At 38.5% G+C, this 18,657-nt stretch overlaps 2 protein-coding genes across 2 annotated transcripts; one reads left to right on the top strand and one right to left on the bottom strand.

Moving 5' to 3' along the window:
• Nucleotides 1-4,232: 4,232 nt before the first annotated feature.
• On the bottom strand, nucleotides 4,233-11,055 carry zmp:0000001088 (trypsin). The gene is made up of 5 exons (XM_018685675.2): nucleotides 10,906-11,055; nucleotides 7,850-8,009; nucleotides 5,633-5,774; nucleotides 5,273-5,539; nucleotides 4,233-4,685 (listed from the first exon to the last, which is right to left on the bottom strand). The coding sequence occupies exons 1-5, from the start codon at nucleotides 10,958-10,960 to the stop codon at nucleotides 4,515-4,517; spliced, it is 795 nt and encodes a 264-aa protein (XP_018541191.1). The 5' UTR covers nucleotides 10,961-11,055; the 3' UTR covers nucleotides 4,233-4,514.
• Nucleotides 11,056-15,616: 4,561 nt separating this feature from the next.
• LOC108889348 (trypsin) lies at nucleotides 15,617-18,470 on the top strand. Its single transcript, XM_051070990.1, has 6 exons — nucleotides 15,617-15,622; nucleotides 15,721-15,726; nucleotides 15,899-16,143; nucleotides 16,337-16,475; nucleotides 16,613-16,867; nucleotides 17,762-18,470. Exons 1-6 carry the CDS (start codon nucleotides 15,617-15,619, stop codon nucleotides 17,915-17,917), a joined length of 807 nt encoding a protein of 268 aa, XP_050926947.1. The 3' UTR covers nucleotides 17,918-18,470.
• The last annotated feature ends 187 nt before the right edge of the window (nucleotides 18,471-18,657 follow it).

Here is an 18,657-nt window from a genome sequence, read left to right as displayed (position 1 = left end):
GCCCCAGTTTAGATGTAATGGATTTTAATGCTGACCGGTTGTAAAACCTCAGAGAGTGTCGGCCGAATTATGAGATAACTATTAAATTGAGGGTTCTGTCCTCTACAACTAGAATTGATTACTTATTTTCTGTGTTCGCTAATGGTTCGTTTTGTCTCAGGTTTGAGACGATTGACTCTGAGTGCTGTGTTTTCTAGAGTGGAAGTAGTCCGAACTCGCGAGCGGCTGATTCAGTCACTCAGCCTACTCATTATCCTGTGGATCTGTCCTCCTGTTTTTGAGAGAGCTTCTATTTTCGGTGTCTAATACAGCCACCAAAAATGGAAAGCAACTTTTAAAAAAAAAAAAGCTTGACTGCACAGCAACAATGCAACATTAGATAAAGAATCATAGAGGGGCTATTTTCTGCCATCCCCTCTGTCCATTTCTGTCCATTTCTCTTAAAGAAATAATTTGTAGAATGTGATAATGATTATCCTTTATAAAACTTTGAAAAAAATCATTATTCAGTCTTTGCCTCAGAGCCAATCAGTCCATCTTCTGCATATTTTACACATCCCAGTTGTCCCAGATTCATGAAAAAGCCTCCTGGCTGAACCCATGTCAAAGAATTAAGGAGAGAAAGAGTAAAAAATAAATAAAGTGCATGAATCTCTGCAGGGTCAAAAGAGGGGAAAAAATGAAGGAGGAAAAAAAATAAAAAAAAGAGGCTGTTTGTGAAGTTGAATGGCTCTTTGGTTTTGAGGAGAAGACTGCACAATAATCCCGTCACGTTTTCATCTCCGCTCCTGTCATGCCTCGGAGCTTCCTGGCATCCCACCTAACTCGAACAGTTGTCTGGCCTCCAAGACTCTGCACCGCGGCTATAGTAAGTACAGAGGACCAGAGATAGTTTCTTTCAGCTTTCTCAATGAATGCTCTCTCCTGTCTCTGTCCCATTCCCTCCCCACTTCTCATTCTTCTTGTAATGAAGCATCACAAGCAGAATAAAAACACATTCATGACTGTGATTCATTTTTGTACATTCATAATCATTTCAGTGTCAGCATGATGTAATGTTTTCATGCACAGACACAACACTTCAGAGGAAGGGCTTATTATAATCAAAAAAAGGGAGGCGAAGAGGAGGAAGTGCCAGCAGGCCTTGGAACCTCATCTGTTGTTTTTCTGTTCCTCATGCTTTAATGATCAAATGCCCCCTGGTGGTTCAAATAAGTCATGTGCGTTTTCATCCGCTTTTAACAGCCTCTGCTTTCTGTTGTGACGTCCTTGAAACCATTGATGCTTTTCTTATCTAGAAACAAAGCATTCATCTTCAAAAAGATTGCCTGAATATGAAAACATCTGTTGTCTGCAACAAGCATTACAGCCCAGACACTAGTAGATACCTAAAGACAGTGGCGGGAAGTAACTAAGTACGTTTTCACAAACACAAAATTGTAGGTTCTTGTACTTTACTTGGTTATTTCAGTTTAATTTTACTGTGTATTTTTATTCTAGGAAATATTGTACATTTTACTCCACTACATATAGTACACATATCTCCTGCCCTTTTAATGATTTCAACCCTTTTTTATCTTGTGGCCCTTTAGAGGGACCTGACCCTTATGTTAGGAGCCAAACCTGCTCCATCTTGACCAGCTACAACAGCAAAATGCAACATGCAAGTAAATTTTGCTTATAAAACTTCTGTACTTTTATTGAAGTAGGATTCTAAATGTAGGACTACTTCTTTTACATAGTTGTATTGGTGCTTTTACTTAAGTAGAGGCTCTGAATATTGTCTCTTTATGTGTATATCCTCCCACTCCCTTACCCTTAATTCGTGCCTAAGGCATTAAAGGAAACTATATTCTTTGAATGAATAATACATATTGGAAAATAATGCATGCTGGTGGCCTATTTTTTGAGAAAAGGAGCCAGTATCATTGTAAAACATATTTTGTCTTCCCAGCTACCACAAAGCAGAGTCCGCTGGGAGAAGCTTATGCCTCAATCAATACTTTTCCACATGAAACACACAAACCCGGAGAGGGACATTTCCTTTGTGCAAAGCGACCATATAGGGAGCTTGGGATCAGCCACGTCAGGCGATATACTCTAACACTCCCCAGAGAAGTCTTCTCATGCCAGAACAAAAAGAACCAGCCTTTATGCAACCAAGCCTGTAAAATCAGAGGCATAAAAGACCCTGAACTCCATCAATCACATGGGGCACTGACACACCCGTCATCACAGACAAACGGGGCCGAGAAGTGAAATGGGAGATGGCTCTAAAGTAGGACATCAACTATTCATTCTGTTGTGGTACACTTACACCTATCAGGTGTGATGCAGTCTGTACTGATTTCACCTGGCCAGGCCTATGCTCCCCTTTTACAGGAATCTCTGCTGGCTGAGGCAGAAGCTTCATGAGGAGGAAGAAGGAGTCCAGTGACGCCTCAGAGCCAGATTGCTCAGAGGGAAGACTAGCCCCCCATGCATATTTCATGAAGGCATTTCAGTTTTGAGATAATTTATCAGCTGTTTTAGCAAGACTAGAGACAAGCAACCAAGACTTGGACTCTAACAAATGGGATCGCTGTAGTTTTTAAAAATTAATCAGTGTGACTTATTAATTGTCCTCCTCTAATGGCTTTACCGACCTGCTGTATAAATGACACAGCACGAAGAGGACGGTGCAACTTATCTATCCAAACAGCTTGTGTAATCGATTGTTAAAAGTCTCTACTCTGAAGCCAAAAGTGGCGACAAGCCTCCGAGCTGCAGTACCAGCTTTGTAATGGCAAATAAAGAAGTCAGACGGAGAGTAGGTGGTGGGAAAAACAATGGGATGATCCGTCATTTATTTAAGTGTATAAAACAAGAAAACACTCCAGTTCATGTCATTGTTTTATAAGACACACAATTTCAGTCTCCTTTTCTAACCTAATTCAATGCATTTACACAACTCTCACACTTAAAGGTGCTTTATGTTTAGTGCCAGGTTTATAACATGACTAGTCCATAAATAAACCACATGAAATTGGCAGTAATCATTTACTTACTAATTCAACTTTAGTCTGAAAACTACAGACAAGCTTATCAAAAAGCAGCTGCTCTGTTTTATTCCATAACACACACACACATACAATATAGATTATTAATTATTGCAACTGAGGATTGGATTGGATTTCATGGTATTTTATAGCTGTTGCTGTCATTGTGTCTGTCACCTCTACACAACATTGACTGCCAGTGTTGGGGAGTTGTGCGCTACATGTAATTAAACTAGAAGCTTGCTGGTAGTTCAACTACATTTATATTTGCATAGTATTCAAGCAGTTACAGAACTTTGTTTGCCATTGTTTGTGTAGTTAACAACTCAAACTACAAATAGTTTTGGGCCATAAAAGGAGGGGAATGATTTGAGGCAGCTCACCTGTGTAAAAATATTTGGCTATGGTTCTTAAATAAACTTGAATATATTTGGTGTCAAGAAGTAATAAGTACTGATTGTTGCTATTCATTAATGAATGTTAAGAGAAGTTTTCGCTATTTTAGAAATTACCTGGCTAACTGAGTAATCTTGCTTTCTGAAAGACAGGTGTCTAACTGATGGACATTGTATACAAAACCAAAGCTGACATATATTGCATATTTTTTATGTATATCACAAAATTCAATCATTGTTTTTACAAAGTAGTTTGAACTACTTTTCCCAAGTTCCCAAACTAAATTCTTCCCTGGGGTGTGTGAAGTAGTTGTTAGCTTACAAAGCAATGTTTTCAAAGGAGCTTCCCCAACACTGTTGACTGCTCACATGATTTGCAGTTGTAGCACCAGTTGGATCCTGTTAGATGTGACTGCGCTTGCTTACAGCATTTCAAATAGTTTGTTATTAGGCTTTGAAAGTTCTGAATCTGAGTAATTTAAGCTGTGATATGGCACCTCATTCTTGATGTTGTGGTAATGTGGTCAAAAGGTCCTGTTTTGTCAGAAGGGCGATTGTCCATCACTTGTTTTGTTTTTGAAATGCTTTAAACAGATCAACAATAGACATGATAAATATTCAAGCTTGAAAACTTAAAGGAATAGGTCACCATTATGGAAAATGCACTTATTCCCTTTCTTGCTGAGAATGACATTTGAAGATTGATACCGCTTTAATGCCTGTGGTTCCAATATGAAGATGGAGAGTTAGCTTAGCTTAAGCACTGAGGAATAGACCGGCACATAACCCTGTAAAACCACTGGGAGGTGGATTCTGTTTGCCCTTGCTTCCAGTCTTAATGCTAAGATACGCTAACTGTCTGCTTGTTGTAGTTTCATATTTAGCATTTGATATTTATCTCGTCAAGTTAGTAAACAGGTGTATTTCCCAAAATGTTGATCTATTTCTTTAACACATGAACATATTATCAAATGTGCACAAATGATAAAAAGAACATACATATTAAATCAAAGCAGGCTAAACTAAAATGAACCTCAAATCTCCACTGAGTGTTTTGTCTTAATCTCAGTAACGCTGGGTTCTACTCCTTGTCACACCTGCTGTAGTAGCTAAATATGGTGTTGTCTATCCACCTGCGGTACTTGGACACAGCAGTGTAGACTCCAGGAAACTGTGCATCAGCACAACCTCTCCCCCAGGAAACCACGCCGTAGACCCGGCCTTCACACACAAGCGGACCCCCAGAGTCCCCCTTAAACAGCAAGAAAGAAACGTCAGGCACGTTGTGATATTCGACCAGACTAGAGTCATGCCTCACTAAACAGAAGTCTGATGATATTCTATATTTTCTTACTGTCAACAAATCTCATGAAAAGACCAATATTAACAATTAATTGATCTATCAATAAGAATTGTCTTTGTATTGATTTATTTACTCAGTCCTAGGTGTACCATCCTGCCTACCTGTCTACTTATGGATTCACCAGCACCTGAAAATAGTGCCTTAAAATTCATTATTTGTTCTTGTTTGAGTAGGCTTTTCTAAAAACTACTGTGTCCAGCTGTTAGAACCCTTTTTGGATGCATTGCAGAGATTTTATAGAGGTAGAAATAAATCAGAGTGCCAGAGACACAGTAGGGAAGTTAGAGAGGATTGGATCATTATGTTGGCTATATTTGTTTAATGGGATTTGCTGACAGTTAAGAAACTCATACTGTACAAGGAGTTTGACAAGATGTAGTTGTAATAATGGAAAAAACACAGTGAAATGCGACATAAAAATGTAGGACGTAAGTCGCAGAATATTATAGCCACACTCAGTAAAACGTTCCTCTTACCTGACAGGCATCCTTTCCACCAGTGCTGTAACCAGCACAGATCATGTTTTCTGTGATGTTGCCGTTAAAGGACTCACTGCTGTTGCATTTTTCTGTGGAGACGATGGGGAGTTTAACAGTGCGGAGGGTTGAGGGGATCTGGCCTCCGCTGGGGCTGGTGTATCCCCAGCCTGACACTCGACACATTCGGCCCTCTGCAATGGTGGCGCCCTGCCTGGGCAGGAGAGCGATGGAGACGTAGCTGTTCAGGTAGACTGGGGCCCTCAGCTGTAGAGATATTGGACAGTGTGATCAGTAAACAGACCTACTGAGGGTGATAGAGCAACATCTAAAAAAAAAAAAGCATAAAAAAGCATGTACCTTTATAAGCATAATGTCATTGTTGTCTGTATGGCTGTTGTACTCAGGGTGGGGCACCAAAAGATGGGGCATGATTTCTTGCTCTGTCCCCTCATAGATGGTCAGGGAGTAGTCTCCTGCTACTATCATCATTTTGTTTACCCTGCAGAGATAGAAAGCAAAGTAAAATTACTATGTTGTAATGCAGCAATAGTACCTTACCTGTTAAATGGTTTGCTTTAATATTAAAGGAATAATTCTTAACTTTCTTGCCAAGAGTCATGTGAGAAGATTGAAATCACTCTCAAGTCTGTCCGTTACATATAAAGCTACAGCCACCTGCTTATTAGCTTAACTCTAAGCTAGAGGTCCTCATGAGTGCATTTGATCATGGGGAATCAAGACATTTACATTTAGTCATTTGGCTTTTATCCAAAGTGAATTAAAAGTGAGGGACAACTCTAAAGCTCCAGTGCTGTCCTGGGTCTAAGTTCTGCTCAGTCTAATCTGGTAACACAGGGTCTCATTCATCATTCAGTATCATATATTAGAGCACAGAAAACAGCAGCCACAAACAAAATCAGAATAACTAACAGAGCATCAGAATGAATCATTTTACAAGAGAAAATACAAGATTACAACTTAATATAAGGTTAAGGAGTTTAGTGTTTTGCATAAACTGTTAACAATAATAATACAATATTCAGTTTAATGGTCCTGGTATTGTGCATGCTGGCTCCCTATCACATTGTCATGTTTTAGTAGGACACTTGAATAGACTAGAGCCATTGTTAATGTTGTTAGTAACACAGGTGTTTTTGCTGCTGTGACAAATCACAGTGTCATAGTAGGAAAAGTCCCACTGAGCTTTGCTTTCACTGGCAGACTTTTTTTTAACGGCAGACAGTTAAACTTGTCAAAGCACGAAAAGCACAGGTGTAAGCAATAGCATTAATGATGGGTGTTTTTTGGGTGTTACAGTAGGCCATGGCAGTGGACCAGCATGCACAACACCAGCTTCTTGGTACTGACACACTTCCTGCTATGGTGTCAAAATGTCTGCCATAAAAAAGGTCTACTGGGGTGAAACTTGGCATATTCCAACAAAACAAGCTGTTAATACATCATCAGCTTGACACATTCTCACCTTGTAAGGCTGTTGCAGTGAACTTGTTTGCAAACACTATAAAATCTACACCTACAGCAGTTACAGAACATGGTTAACATTCATTTGGAGTCATGTTTCTGGGCACCTGACAAATATTCTCTCCACTGTGTTATTCACAAGATTCAGGTTTGGTGCTGGGTAGATTGTGTACAATAGGTCTGTCCCTGCTTTTTGGAAAAAAAAAAAAAAGACTCAATAATAATAATAATGACAAAAGCATCACAACAGTCGCCAAACTTTACAGGTTGAGATAACAGCACTTGGTTAAGGATCGGAAAAGACTGTGGCCTGGTTTAATACAGAGTAAGTTCACATTGACTTCAGCCACAATATGTTTACTTACATTCAACCAAAACCACAGTTTTTCCTTACCTTAACCTACGTGCTTTTGTTGCCTTAACCACAGATGGGACTGTGGATGATCCCCCTCATCTCTGGTGGGCCACTAACTACTGTAAGGGGTTCTGAGGACAGACACTGATATTTTTTGAGTGATTGGGAAGCAGGGAACACTGACATTTGGGAACTTGACAACAATGATATTTAAGTATGTCATTTAATAAAAGGCTAATATCAGTTTGCTGATCTGCTGTTGTAACATTAGAGGCCGGGTCAAACACCAAATATTGTCTAAAATTATTGTTTCCTTATGAGCCAAACTATTTTGTAATCTATATGAAAGTGTGTCGTGTTGTAAATGAACCTAGATGCCATCGTATATTAGTCTCCAATACCAAAGCTCCATTGTTATTCGAGTGCTTGTATCACTTTCATATGCTTTCTCTCATTCCTGATAACTGAATCAGATATGGCTTTAAATTACTTGATCTTCAAATGATATCCTGCATACACACATTTATGAGTAGAGAAGTCAAGCTGAGGTCATCATATGTCAATAGGCCTTTTATTGCTGCGTGCAACTCCCTCACAAAAAGCTAAAATAGGACACACAGATGTACAGTCTATCCTGACCTGAGGTTTATTTTCCACTTCATCAAGTTTGTGTTTCTGCCTGAGGTCATGTAACATTTCTACTCAGTAGATGTAAATCAAAGAAAAAATCAGCTCACCCAATGTTGCAGTGTGCTGCTGTGATTACCCAGTACTTATTTATCAAGGATCCTCCACAGAAGTGCTGACGCTCAGTTGTTTGTATCGACACAATGTACTTGATTGAATGTGGAACTGGTGCGTATCCTCCCACTATACGTTCCTGTGCAAGGTCTAGACCTGCAACACACACAGAGGGAAATAAAGATTAGGTCAGATCAGATTGGGAGAGAGAGACACACAGTAGTCCATAAGGTTTTTGTGCAAACCACACAGAGCTAACACAGCTGTAATTTTATTACTGCAGCTGCAGCATCAGCAAGAAGAACAATACAAGTAATAAAGAAAACAACTTCAGGACTTCACTCACTACACAGATCAATCAAAAACAATCTAATGTCTGAGGTACACTGATTCACAGTGAGGATGAGTTTGACTATCTTTATCCATGTTATCACAGAGCTACACATTTTCATCACGCTGACTGACTTTATGTAGTGGTTTGAATCCTAAATAGCAGTGGTGGGAAGTCACTAAGGACATTTACTCCAGTGCATTGTATTTCATTTTAATTATTTCCATGTAATGCATTACTCCAAGTTGTTAGCCCTATGAAACATTCCCTATTAACATAATGAGGATATGTTTATATATTTTGCAAGCTGCTAATATGTTGACACTAACCATACCTGTAAAATGTTCTCAGAATGTTCCAACAGAATATCTGGTCTTACAGTACAGTGTCCACTTGTAATGACTACAGCACTATTAAACATGTTTATGATTACACTCATAGCACGTGGTTAAGGTTGAGGAAAGATTGTGGTTATAATACAGAAAATGTTCACAGTGACCTCAGACACAACATGTTTCTTCTATCTTTCTCTAACCAAAGTGCCTTTGCTGCCTGAGTCTAGCCACAGGCGGCACTCTGGATTCAAACCCCAGTCTCTGGTGTGACAGTTATGAACTTTGTACCAGCAACTCTGCTGCTTTCAGTATATGTAGTCCTTTATTCAAAAAATCTCTGAACATAACCTAGCCAGCAATTACATTTCCTACAAAACTTGCCGTTGCAGTTTCGTTGCATAGAAACATAATTTCCAGAAGACAGGGTCTGTTGTTCACGTTGCATGCTCTTGCTGATGTTAGCCACAGATATACCTTTGTTCAGGACCCACCAAGTTTTGTTTAAAGTTGGAGTGTCTGCAATTCATGCAGATTAGGTCTGTAGTTCTGGAGAGCTGCTACAATCTTTCAGGCTAAGCTAATGTTAGTTAATGTTAGCTGCTGGATGGTCAGTAAATTGTCCAATCTGTTGGACTCTCTGCTTGTGAAATCTCAAAGTGACATGTTATATTTTTACTTGTGTTAGATACTAAAGATGCTGAGGATTTACTTTAATCTTCTTTTTGGCCCTCTGCAATGTTTAAACAAGTCTTTAAAAGGCTTTAACAGAGCTGGGCTGAGTAACATGAAAGTAAAGTAAAGATTACTTTTAGGCTTCTGGGACTCAGTATTTCCCCATCAGAATTGTATTTCTGTCAAGGAGGATTTGACACAATACACCTTCACCCTTGCAGAAAAAAACTGGCTCAACAGTTAAACTGATAAATAAACAAAAATATAAGATTTAAAGTTTTTTATTAAAAAACCTAAGAGACGTTTGACTCATGAACCCAGTACTTCTAAAAACCTGGCTACGGCTCTTTGAGTATTGATATTGTGAACACTTGAAACGTGACATCTATAAGTGAGTGAGAACATTTCAGCCATAGAAATGCTGCCAGGGATGAAACAATACCTTCTCATTGCTGTCCTAGATATTGATCCCAAGCTATAATTAGCAGCAGTGGTGCATGTCAAGAGCTAAATGGTAACTCTATATACTGAGATTAACACACACATATACAGGTGCATTAGAAAGCATTATGCAAGACCTTTGTGATTGAACCTCAAACAATGGATCTACTATTGAGTGTCATGTGGGCTGAATGCTATAGAACAAAATTTAAGAACATGTACTTTTTGGTCACTACACACACTGCTAAACTATACAGTCACTTGCATGTAGTTCACTGGTTTACTGGTAATGTTTTCTGCCACTAATACAAACAAAGCCTGTTAATTTTTTCTAAAACAAGCTAAAATACAGTAGGAATGTAACAGTTTATTGCACTCCACCATCGTCACTTGTGAGATTAAGCAGCTCTGTTTAGCCCCAGATCATAGACCTGTTCGAGATGTTTATCAGAGTCCCTTTTCACATTCTATCTTTGTGACATAATTGCCAGGCACAAAAGGGGGTGTTGGTCACAATTACTTATTGTTATTTTTGTTGTCAGCCTTCATCTGTTGTTCCTGAGGTTTCAAATTCTTTTTGTGAATAAGCATACTTTTACTGACCTTTTATTTCAAAAGCTCTTTATTCCAGGAAGATATCTTTGTTGTTCTGAGTAACAATGTGCATGAAAACAGGGATTTCAACAGCACCACTCGTTATACTAAAGTTTAAAGCAAAAATTTTACATGTAAACAAGAAGATCATCCACTTCAACAAACTGTGATCATGTGCATTACAATGGTTTCACAACAGAGGGTTTCACAATGGTCACACTGGATCTTACAAACAACAAAATACTGTGCTCATTCTACAACCAAAATATATCCTCATCTTTTTATGTATGCCCACATTCCCCTTCTCACATTACTCAGCTAGTACTAGTGTGATTTATGATTTAAAGCACTAAGACGATCAGTCATGCCCAGATGAAAATGGCTCTGAGTCACGCTTTTTTTTTTTCCTTGCCCAAACACCATCTCAAGGGATCATCACAACTGAAACTGTGCCACAACCAAAATGGATGTTTTTAGAGATTGATAGAGGGGATACTAATAGCATATTAGATGTACATTCAGCCCATGCAAACAAATATTCAGTTTATGGACACAAAACTGTGAGACAACAAAGTATGCATCCCAACTTTCCTGTTAACTCATAGGCTTAACTTCACTTAAAGCCCTTTAATACATAAACAGATAATCTGTAAATTCAAGATAAAAAAAGCTTACTTACAATTTATAGCCAGGATTTCCAACAATATACAAAGTAGTAAAGATGGCAGGTCCATAGTGAGTCAATGGGAACAGCAGTCTACACGCAGACAGAGGCTTCACCTGTGTGCTACTCGTCTAATCTTAATGGGAAGGCATTGCACCTGCACTCTCGGGTTTCTTATAGTTCTTATTTCCGTTTCCATGGTCACCCCCTTGTCCTGGACGGATATATAATTGAAGCTTCCACAGCACAGCCCCTTGTCTTACCTCTTCAATGACCTATTCAAACTGTCCTATACCTGTCCATGGTTTATGTAATCCCACTTTTAATTGTTGGACCATTTGACTGTCACATAAAACGTGAATACAATGTGATATACTGTGTTATTGTGTTGTCATGAACCTGTACATCAGGTCTTCCTGTAGAGTTTTATCATGTTATTGTACAGCTACTCTGATGTTGTAGCCATGTCAGCTGTGTGCAATATTTGACGTATTTCAGCTTGTGATTTAAGCTTATAGAATAGATCAGATGGGCTGCTGTCATCCTAAATGAAAGAGTAAGGGTCTCTGTAGATCTTTATCAATGTACACTCTCTCCTCATTGATTTCCCCAGGAAGGATTAATGAGGGTTTTGACTGATGACAAGCAGTAAAAGCTTTTGTATCAGAGCAGGTCGAGCCAGTGCTGCTGCTCCCCGTCTATTCTAGGGCTGGGTGTCATTAAAAATGGAGCACAGCTCAGGCAGGTCTCATCACTGCTACCATCCCTCTGTGGAGTTCCTGACCTCAGTTGGCTAATAGCCCTTTCTGTTGCCCTCCCCGCTACTGATAGCTATAGCTGGGCTCTTGGTACCTCTCTCATCCCCTGAGTGCTGACCACTGCCTTTTTTCCACATGACCTACTCCTCAGTCCAAGTGCTGTCATCATTACACACAACTGCCAGCTCCCCTGTTCTCACATTCATCTGTCTGACCCTGTAATGAAAAGCCAACTGTAAATCATAAAGTACGATGCTTGAATCCACAACTATCCTGTCTGTTTTAATACAGTCACTGATTAGTAATAAAGGTTTTTCATTGTTTTGAGTAAGAAACTTGATGGTAACAACTTATTACACATGATTACAGCCATATTAAACTGTGTTATTAATCATTTATTATCTGTGTATATACCAGTTATGGCTGCTTCATGGGAGGAATTATAATTGTTGACAAATACATTTCTAAACTCTAGTTACAACTACATAAAGTGTAGTAAAGTGTTGCCATCTGATGTAAATCCATTAGATAGTTTTAATGTCTAGATCAACAGTATTTGAATGATTTTATTCCACCTGTGTGACTTGACAAAGATTAGAAACAAAGCTTGATCAGGGTTGACATGTTTCCTTGATGCTTTAAAATACACTTGAGGCTTGCAAGTAATCCGTGTTGTTTTTAATTACTGTCATGAGAGGGAAAAAAAAAACTCAGCCACTTAAAAAATAATTAATTCATGACTCTGTAACAAAATGTTTGACTGGAGAGGGGCCATGTAGATCCTGAGATAATCTTGGTTTACAGCCCTTCGAGTGGGGTGGCGCTGAGTTCTTATCAGTAACAGCATCACTATCGTCGTCTCCGACAGCACCCGCGACTCAGCACAGACTTCCCGATCAAACCTTTGGCACTTCCTCCTTTAAAAAATGTATTATTGTATGTATGTGTTAATTTACATTTCAGTAAATGCCTGATAATGTCCTTGATGTTTTCCTGAAAAGAACAATGTAACTTTGCAACAGATATAACGTTCAATTGTCACAACAACGGATCAGATGACCATGCAAAAATGTACATTTTGTCTACAGGAAAGCATATAATTACATACATATATTACATAAAGTTTTCAGTTTGCTGTAACTGATGATGATGATGATGATAATACAAATTACAGCTCTTTCCAGGACACTTTACTGATTTTTTTCAGCTGATTTCCTGGAAACTTTTCTGATAATTGCCTAATCATTAGTTGGTATTTAGCTATAGATTACTAGGATATTTCCCAAAAAGGCCTATGAAATTTGGTACAAATTGAAAGGGAAATGGAGAGGTGTTAATCAACACTAGATAGATAGCAAGCTAGTGATATATAGAAAGAGGACATGCTCATTAATCCCATCTAAAACAGTGTGGTGTGTCGGTTCAGCGTTAGCAGTGAAGTGGGTGTGTGATTGCAGATGATGTGTGCAAGCTGTCACGGCAAAGAGAGGTGAGCCTGAAGCTGAGCAGTGCTGCTGCTCCTGGTATTTAAGATTGAGGACCCAGCAGAGGTGATTCAGCACCTGATCAGGATGCCTTCAGGTACCTAGTGTTCGTCACCTCCCTGTGGAGGTACAACACTGGGTGGAGGAGGCAGACGCACAACACGCTAGGGGGATTACATATCCTACCTGCCCTGGGAATGCCTTGGGTTCCCCTATGTCTCAGTTACATTGCTGAGCCCTGTGCCAATGCCACACAACCAGACAAATAACACGCAACATAAAATAACCAAAATTATGATTTAGCTACATATCATTAAAAGATAGATAAACAGGTCTCTAGTCTGATCAGGCATTATGGGTATATAGTATAAGTATATAATGGAATTTGTATACAGTATTGATTTAACAGGATTTGTCTGTTACTGTTTGTAAACATACAAGTTGACTCAGTAACTCAGTTGCTCAAAAAGTGAGTAAGAGAGAGAGAGAGAGCAGCGGTATACAGTATATATATATATATATGTTTTGACAGCACTTATGCTCTAAGGTACAAATAAACAACCCTGTGGGAAAAGCTCAGCCCCACCCTCGGTCAAACAGACACACAGACCTGCAGATCTTTACACATCCATGACACCAACAGAGCATGAGGAGAGAGATGCAGGCAGCTATGTGACCTGGTTGCTATGTTTTCATGGAGTCCCACACCCTGCTTGCTGTTATTGGCTGGGGGCTACACACCCACTGCCTAAAGGCTGCAGCCCACAAACATCCTGAACACAACAAAATAAGAAGAAAATAACAGACAGAAGGCAGGGTCTCTGCAGATAAATACACCACCACACACTTCTAGTGGGTCATAAGTGATGACTGACAGGGATTATTTTTCTAGTCTATACATTGTTATTTTAGGAAAATCCTGCACATTATGTCTTAAAAAAGAATATAAATTGCTGAATTTACACATAAATTTAACGATACAGTTCTTAAAATGAAATATTTTTTATAGACAAAATAATGAATCAGCTGAGAGCTGTTTTATTGTTTTTAGTAGCAGTAGTGGTTGTAGTTGTGTTACGAGGGCAGTATCAGCAGTATTAGTTGGTATTAGTTTTATTAGGCCTATATTAAATTTCTAGGCCAGTCTAGTATAGTATCTGTGCATTATATACGTGAGATACTGCACTAACATATATAATGAAACCAGGGCGTGTAGTGAAGTAGAAATATAGTCTATGTATACCTTGTACTCTATTATAATGGAGAGAACAAAAGTAACCTGAGAGTAATGGAGTGTTTATGTCCCCTGGGTCATCTAGATGTCCTTAGACAGTGCGTTATTCATGTAGGTTTAAAGAGACGTCAAGAGAGGAATAATGGCTGTCACCTGGTTTTGATATGTGGTCTTTATAGAAAAGATTACATGCAGTAATACAAGCTGTATTATATATGCTGTGTGTTCATATGTAAATGAGACACATATTTACTCAATAATTAATTATAAAATGTATAGAAAATTTAAGTTAAACCACAAAACTCAAAGTGTACTGCAGGTTTAGTTCAACAATACAAATAAAATTCAACATCACTGTGACTTTAAAAAACAAAACAAAACAAAACAAAAACAAAACAAAACAAAAAAAAAGGCTACAAACATAAATAATGCAAAATAATTCACCTCATGACCTCGTCAACAAGACCGCAAACATTTACTCTGTCCATGACCTGCTGCTGATGATGATGGAGAGGCGTTCCCATCCTAAATACCTTCATATCCCATGGTGTAACTAGAAAACCAAAGCTTAGAAACAGACATAATACAAGAGAACGCCTCAGCTTTGTCAGGTAGTAGGTCAGTTTCATTGTTGCAGTGTATGATGGTAAGAGTACAGAACAAGACGAAAAGATAATTTAAACAAAAGATTTGGGTAAGGATACAGTTACACTATAAAAGGCATCAGGAGAGCATTGGCAACATCAGTTGGACATAATCTGAAGGTTGCTGTGTTTGGACTTGACAGGTAAGTAGAAGGTGATTCTAACCCTTTTCGATTATCAGCACACAGAGGTCTGTCCAGATTTAAGGGTATGATGGGGTTTTAAATCAAAAATTAAAATCTACTGGAAAATATTTACCAAGAAATTTGCTAAAATTGCATCAAAATAGTCATTTAGTGTGGTATTTTCTAAGTAAAATTACAGTAGAGTATGATGATGAATCCTCATTGGACCATTTTTAAGAAAGGCCCTGATGCTCATAATGAATTATAGCTCATTAAGAGACTGCTGCCAGTCAGTAAAAGGACTGTAGCTGTTGCAGTAAGATTACTCGCGCTAAAACGAGAAGATTGCAAACTTTTATCTTTCAGCAAAAATAATAATAGTATATCTACAAAATGCTTTTAGATGTCATACTCAGGGTGAAGCCGAGACATTTTGTAAAATTGGAAGTTAGGCCACAAGGCTGTACATGTGTATAGCCCAATGAGGGTATAGCTAAAAGTCGTATTGTTCCATTACAGGTGATAAGTTAAAAGGAATGGGTTCATTGCGAAGGTCTGCTGTGCTGTTGCTTTTGACTTTCACAGTATCAGGTAAGTTCCTCAGTATAAAGTCTTGACTAGATACTAATGGGAATGACATCCTTTACTGTGCAGATTGTCCGACAAGATATGGGACTATACTGAAAGGGCCTTTAATTTATTAAGGAGGGTAAAAATAGAAATGCTAATTATTTTTTCCACTTTCCTCTTTGGTAAATCGCAGAACAAATTTGTTGACCAGAATTTTTATCATCTAAAAGACCAAGAGTTTAAGCCCAAATGCCTGACTCACTGCCTACTTTCACCATCCACAGAGGCATACGCAGCGAGGATCATTGGGGGTCAGGAGGTTTCACCATACTCCATCAAATATCAGGCATCCCTGCAGGATGAGAAAGGGCAGCACTACTGTGGAGGAACCTTAGTGCACCCTCAGTGGGTGGTGTCTGCTGCCCACTGCTGGAAGCCGTAAGTACTGACACTAGACATTATCAGAGAAAGGCACACAGCCAAAGCAATGGAGACTGATGATGTTTTGAGATGTAAATTGTTATAATAATTGGGTTTTATTGTTTGTTTGATGAAGATGAAGATGTTAAATTGTAATTTTGCAGTTAGAGGGTAAATTCTAAAACACATTATATCTGACTTTGGCCCTTAGGAGCAGTCTGATGAGGGTGGTGTTGAGTGAACACAGCTTGGTCACAACAGAAGGATTTGAACAGATCTTCAATGTCTCGAAGATATATGTCCACAACTACAACTACAAGACATTCAACAATGACATTATGCTCATTATGGTAAGAAGAAGAATAGACTGAAATAATAGATGAGGTACATGGAGGTTTTGACACATCCCGTCCTGAGCTGATGAGTGATGTGACTGCTTGGTCAGCATCTCTCAGATAAGGTGCTGTAACTTTGTTTTTTGTTTCAGTTGAGTGAACCGGCACAGCTGAACGCAAATGTCCAGCCAGTTGCTCTGCCTGATGAACACACCCCTCCGCTTGTTGATGACATCTGCACAGTGAGCGGCTGGGGCGTGACACAGATTTACAGTTACTACCTGTCCCCTGTGCTACGTGCTGTGGATGTGAGAATCCAGCCTTACTGCATATATTACTACTGGGGCAGGATCACCCCAAACATGCTGTGTGCTGGATCTCGGATGGGTGGCAAAGATTCCTGCCAGGTACAGAAGATTTATGTCGAGGTTTTATGTTTTGTTTTGTTTATGTATGTGTTGCATGCTTTAATTAGTACATAATAATGTAGCATAATGCTGTCTTAATTCCTCCTTTTATTAGTCTACCTGCCGTGTTGTATGTGCTTTTATGTTGCATGTTTTAATGTCTGACAAGTAAAGTGATGTCTCATAACTCAAACTAGAATTACTATCTTGCCGTTATATGCCAACCAGTCTAGTTGTAGTTAATCAGTGTGTGAATTCTTCAGTTATGGACAAAAACACTAGCATATCACTAGCATAACTAAAATATGCACAATCCCCATTAAATTAACCAAACAAGAGGCCTCATATCCCATAATGATCTCCATGACAACAGAGCATGTTTAATTACAGTACTTTTAGTAGAAAAGTCATTTCAAAGAAATCAGTTTTACATCATTAATATGTATATTTATGCAGTTAATATAGATACATTATGTACTTTTTTAATGTACTGTTCTTGAGCCAACGTGTCCAGTTGAAAAATACGTTTCTTCCTACTCTAGCCAATTAACTCATTTCTTAGGAAAGATTTTTATACCAATTTGTTTCTCTTTGTGTGCTACATATCTGGTATCACTTTGAACAAAGTTTATGCAGAAAGGTCCTCCAAAACCTAATCAGATCACCTGCTCCATATGGAGTACCTGTGGTGTAAATATGAAGTTTCTATCTGTCATTCTTGAGTTATCATGTTCACAAGAATGTGTCTATCAAGTCAGAGATGACACCACGTACCATGGAGTGCAAATAAAGCCCACTGCAAACTAGTGTGCACCATTCAAGACTTGAATTGAAAAAAAACCTGAACTGAAACATGTTCATTCGTCATCATTGATTTGATTTGGTAATCCACAGGGTGATTCTGGTGGGCCCCTCATCTGCAACGGCTTCTTTGAAGGCATTGTCTCCTGGGGTATCAGCTGTGCAAACCCATACTTCCCTGGGGTCTACACCAAAGTGAGAAACTATGTTGAGTGGATGAAATGGATTATCGACACTAACACACCATAAACAGTTGCCATGATCCTTGATGAGCACACCGCAGAGATTTTGATTCATTCATTTTGAAAACAAACTGAGATGCCGATTCATGATTATTGACAGATTATTTTCAAGTGCTTTATGAAAACTACTAACTTTCTTTCTGTTTTTTTTATAGTACTAAATGTCAACTTAACACACTATGTTATGTAGAGCCAAGGTTATTAGTCATTTCTTGATATAAGGTTTCCTAAACATATACTAAAATGCTTATAATTCATTGATTTCCATTTATTCATTCACTAAAATAAAATAATAAAATAAAATTGTTATTATTGGTTATAGTGGTTTGAAAGATGGTAAAACTGCATTAATTAGTAGAGAGGGACAATATGGTTAAAATCAATATTGAATTATCACCACTTCCCTTGTGTTACTACAAGCACTGAATGAATAAATAAACCATTCACAGTGGCAATAAAGATGAGTTGTTTCTCTTATGATAACTTGGTGGCTGTCTGTACTTTCAGCAAGCTCATGCCTTGCCTTTACAAGAATAAAAAAAAACATCCACTAAGATGTGTGTTGCACTGAGTCTGTGTGGTGTCGTCTGTCTCTAATGGTAAAAAATATATGTATATTGTATCATTAGTGTCAGGACAGACAAATTACCTGGCAAATGTTTTCCCTCATAGTTTTTGCTAGGGGTGTATCTTTTTTTCTTTACAGAATATGTTGTTGTGTAGAAAAAGTGTGTAAAGAATATGTAT

This window comes from Lates calcarifer, linkage group LG6 (genome assembly GCF_001640805.2).
Source record: "Lates calcarifer isolate ASB-BC8 linkage group LG6, TLL_Latcal_v3, whole genome shotgun sequence".
Taxonomy (NCBI): Eukaryota; Metazoa; Chordata; class Actinopteri; family Centropomidae; genus Lates; species Lates calcarifer.
This window is presented reverse-complemented; position numbering and strand designations above follow the sequence as displayed.